Raw genomic sequence first — 4,094 nt, 5'->3', positions numbered from 1 at the left:
CCTTTCCGATTGACGAGTGAAGGGCATTTCTCATGAAGGGCTTGATTTAAATGTTCCAGTTGCTGACTATAGATCTATGCATCGATAGTTTGCTGTGGATTGAGTTCAAAATGAATTACTCCTTTGATGTCCCACCAAATTCAAAGCATCACTTTTTGCAGATGGAGTCGAGGTTTCGGGGTCGGAAGTGGTTTTTGTCTTGGACTGAGCCTTTGATTTTAGCATTTAATATTCGCACAGAAAATCCATTTTTCATAACTGGTGACAATTTTGTCCAAAAATGGTTCATGAGCATTGCGTGCCAGAAGAGACGAAGCAAATGTTCACATGTTGGAAACGATGATCATCGGAGAGTTTGTGAGACACCTAAACACCTTCTTTATGGAGTTTCCCATATTCCTTAGATGTTTATGTATTGTTTCATGAGAGATATGCTATTTAAGGGCCATTTCACAAGTGTGTTGCCTTGGGTTAGACTCAACAAGCGTCTTCAGAGCATCAATATCAATTCCAAAATGTAGGCCCCTGCCATTACAGTTTTTAAGGCTAAAGTCACCTGAAAGAAATTTGCTGAACCATCGTTGACACTTACGAATGTTCAAAACATTTCCATAAACTTCTTTGATATTCTTTTTGGCTGCAGAGGCATTGTTTCCCTTCTTGTATTCAAACAGCATTACACGCTGAATGTGTGTCTCATTGTGTGCCATCACTATAAGGGATTAGAGTATACTAAACTTTACACATTATATAGGCTACACTAACGTGACGTTTAGGTGGTTCATCTAACTATCATATGTGATGTAAATTTTTTTTTGGGGGGGGGGGTAACGAAAGTGTTCCAAAACGCAACAACCTAATAGACAGGTTAAATAATGAGGCTGGAGACACCCAGTTTTTGTTTTGCATTAACTTACAATAACAATCAAATGCAGCAAACTAACTTACATTTACTGAAATTGGTTTAATTTACATATAACTCTGCTATTTCTTAAATGGGAATTTTTTCACAGTAAATTACTTATGACTTGGATAACACATTATGAAAGTATTCATATTTATCATCAAAATGAAACATAAGATGACATTTTTAATTACCAAGAGAGTTGAAAGATTGTGTCATTCCATACATACTACCAGTCACGAATGTTTCTCTCATTGTTGTTCACAGAAGTACCAAATGACTGTTATTAATGATTAATAAATATATTTTAAAAATTCCTCAATCATCACTTCTCTATAGTAAAATTATAATTCAATTACAAATTTCTATTATAACTATTAGCAATTCCCCAGTTCTATTTGCCAAGATATAGAACTTTTCGTAAATTTTAATGAACTCTACCTTCCCCCCCTGTATATTGGTCAACTTTTACATGATTTACATATTTATTCAAATGGCAAACTGTTAATATTAGTTCTGTGTATTAATAGGTAGAAGCCTAATTCAATGTGAAATCAAATATTATAGCTGCAACTCTTTAATAACTTAGAAAATTAATGTGTCTTTATTCAAGTATATTCAGGTAAAATTCTAAAATTTGCATTTAGCTGTTTGATGTAAAAAGCAATATATCCAGCTATGGATAACACTAAATTCAGTCTCAGAACCGTGTTTAGGGCTAGTGCAGGTTTCTTTGCTTCTGTATATGGTATGTACACTAGTAAGTCAATTCCTTTCTCACAATGTCTGGCATATTGGACATATTTAACTTAATTACTCCAGTATTCTGACACAACAGATTTAAAAGCTACAATGTTAGATCAGATTTTCAGAAGCAAACAACTAATTTCTGTACAATTAAATAAATTTAGTTTTTTTACATCTTTGTCCTTCATTTCAAAGTTGTTGTTTCTCATTACTACCCCCAGAGTATTGACATCGCTTGAACTTGAATATAGGTCTAAGCAAAGCTAGTACTTAGTAAGAATTTTCACTACCCTTGTTTCGAGCAGATTCTGCTCTTGTATGAGTTTGGTCATGTTTTGCAAGTTGCTGTTAAAATCCAGAGTCTAAATAACGTTCGTCAGTAGGGATACAGTAACTACATCTGACTGATAGCTATTGAACTAGAATTCTTCTTTCAGAGATTATAACATGCATGACTAATCACACCAGTAAATACCCAATAGAATAGTTGTGACAGAGTTATGTATCCATTTGAATTTCATTTTTAAATAAAAAGTTTAACACCATAAACATTAAGAATATTGAATAGCCTCAACATATCACACGTACTTGGTCTAATGGGTAATAATCTTGCAAGTTTTGAGTTCACATTATAAATATATTAAGACTAAATCACAATAAAAGAACTGTTAATACCTGATATGATAGGACTTGTCTTCGTGACTCCATGGTACGATGAAGGTAATTAACCCTTGGCCTGTATAACAAAGAAATTACCATGAAGTAACCAAGATGTATTCAATAATATACCTAATCTGTACCTTTTTCCAAGCATGTAGCTTTAAAGAGCAAATACTTTCAGGTAAACATACAAGTTTAGACACTTCTTGCAACAGAAGAAAACACTAGAAATATATTTATTCTTAATGTTTAGTTTAATTACTTCAGTATTCAGACATAAAAGACCTAAAAGCTACTGTTAGATCAGATTTTCAGATGCAAAAAAAATTTATTTTCTGTACAATTGAATTAATTTAGTATTTTATATCTTCATTCTTAATTTCAAAGTTGTTGTTTCACATTAGAGTATTTTTGTTTTTGTGAGACTTAATTTATGAGCTGGCCACTAACCACTTCTTCATCAACAACGTTTTCACAATCAAAGTGATTAACTATTACACAACTTATCAAATACAGAAATTATATTTCCCTAAAAGTGTGCATTATATCCTTTTGATACAAGTTATTATACATATGTATGTAAATATTAGTGCAATGGCATGCCACAACAGACGTGTGAGAAGTGACACCACAGGTGACATTGTACATCTTTCACTTATGGTTAAGAAAAATTTCTCAGAGATACAATATCCAAGACAATGAATTGTAAATAATGTAAAGCTAAAGGATTTATGCTTTGAGGAAGGAAACCATCAGTACTCTACACAACATAAAAAAATAAAATAATGACAACAACAATCATTTAAACATAAAAAGTCCATCAGGTTTTCCCAGTGCCAAAAGTTTTGGCTAATTAATGTTGTCATGATATACAAGACTGATTTATTCAGATATTATTGATTAATTTAGTTTTGCTAGTGAATGTTTTATTATTGTTTAGTTTTTGTTATAATAAGAGTTAAAAGCAGATGTTTGAGGAACTTTTGTTAATAACTCATTGATGTTGAGAATATCAAACATCACGTGCAATATATTGGCATCAAGAATATAGAAGGGGGACATATGATTAGGTAATAAAGACATAAATAGCATGAGACGAGCAGGAAGCAGCAGACAGACAGAAGCAGACAGATAATAGCAAAAGAGAATAAAATTGGTGTGAAGTTACCTACTGTAGAAGTGATAGGCCTAACGATTGACATAAGCCTAACATTTAATATGTTATAGTGAAATTAACAGTTGAAAAGAAGAAAAAATAATTATATTCCGTCAAAGCATGGTTCTAAAGTAATTGAATCAGCCTGAGTACACTTTGACAAAAGAAACAGAGGATCTTCAGAAGAAAGAAAAAACGATTACGTTAACTTGCATCACTATTGTAAGTGAATCACACAGAATAATAGTGCAACAGTAATAGAGAAGATAGTTCGGCTTGTCAACTGAAATTCTAAAGTAATTGAATCAGCCTGAGTACACTTTGACAAAAGAAACAGAGGATCTTCAGAAGAAAGAAAAAACGATTACGTTAACTTGCATCACTATTGTAAGTGAATCACACAGAATAATAGTGCAACAGTAATAGAGAAGATAGTTCGGCTTGTCAACTGAAATTCTAAAGTAATTGAATAGGCCTAAGTGGACTTTTGACGAGAAGGAGAGAACTACATATATATTGTTTATGATATGCCTATAATATCTATAGTGTTAAAGAATTTGTTGTACATATGTTTAACTTGTTCCAATTATATATATATTATTTTGAAAACAAGTGAAGTGCGTAATG

General features: G+C 32.1%; 1 protein-coding gene across 4 annotated transcripts in view; it reads right to left on the bottom strand.

Annotated features, from left to right (window-relative positions):
• Positions 1-4,094, bottom strand: part of LOC106464344 (GPI inositol-deacylase-like) — a 151,206-nt gene that overhangs the window by 71,630 nt on the left and 75,482 nt on the right. For all 4 annotated transcript variants that reach the window (XM_022392034.1, XM_022392032.1, XM_022392033.1 and 1 more), the window contains exon 16: positions 2,327-2,387. In XM_022392034.1, the coding sequence (XP_022247742.1) occupies positions 2,327-2,387 (61 nt within the window). The remainder of the gene's footprint in view (positions 1-2,326; positions 2,388-4,094) is intronic.

The sequence above is a fragment of the Limulus polyphemus genome, unplaced genomic scaffold (assembly GCF_000517525.1).
Source record: "Limulus polyphemus unplaced genomic scaffold, Limulus_polyphemus-2.1.2 Scaffold1623, whole genome shotgun sequence".
Taxonomy (NCBI): Eukaryota; Metazoa; Arthropoda; class Merostomata; order Xiphosura; family Limulidae; genus Limulus; species Limulus polyphemus.
This window is presented reverse-complemented; position numbering and strand designations above follow the sequence as displayed.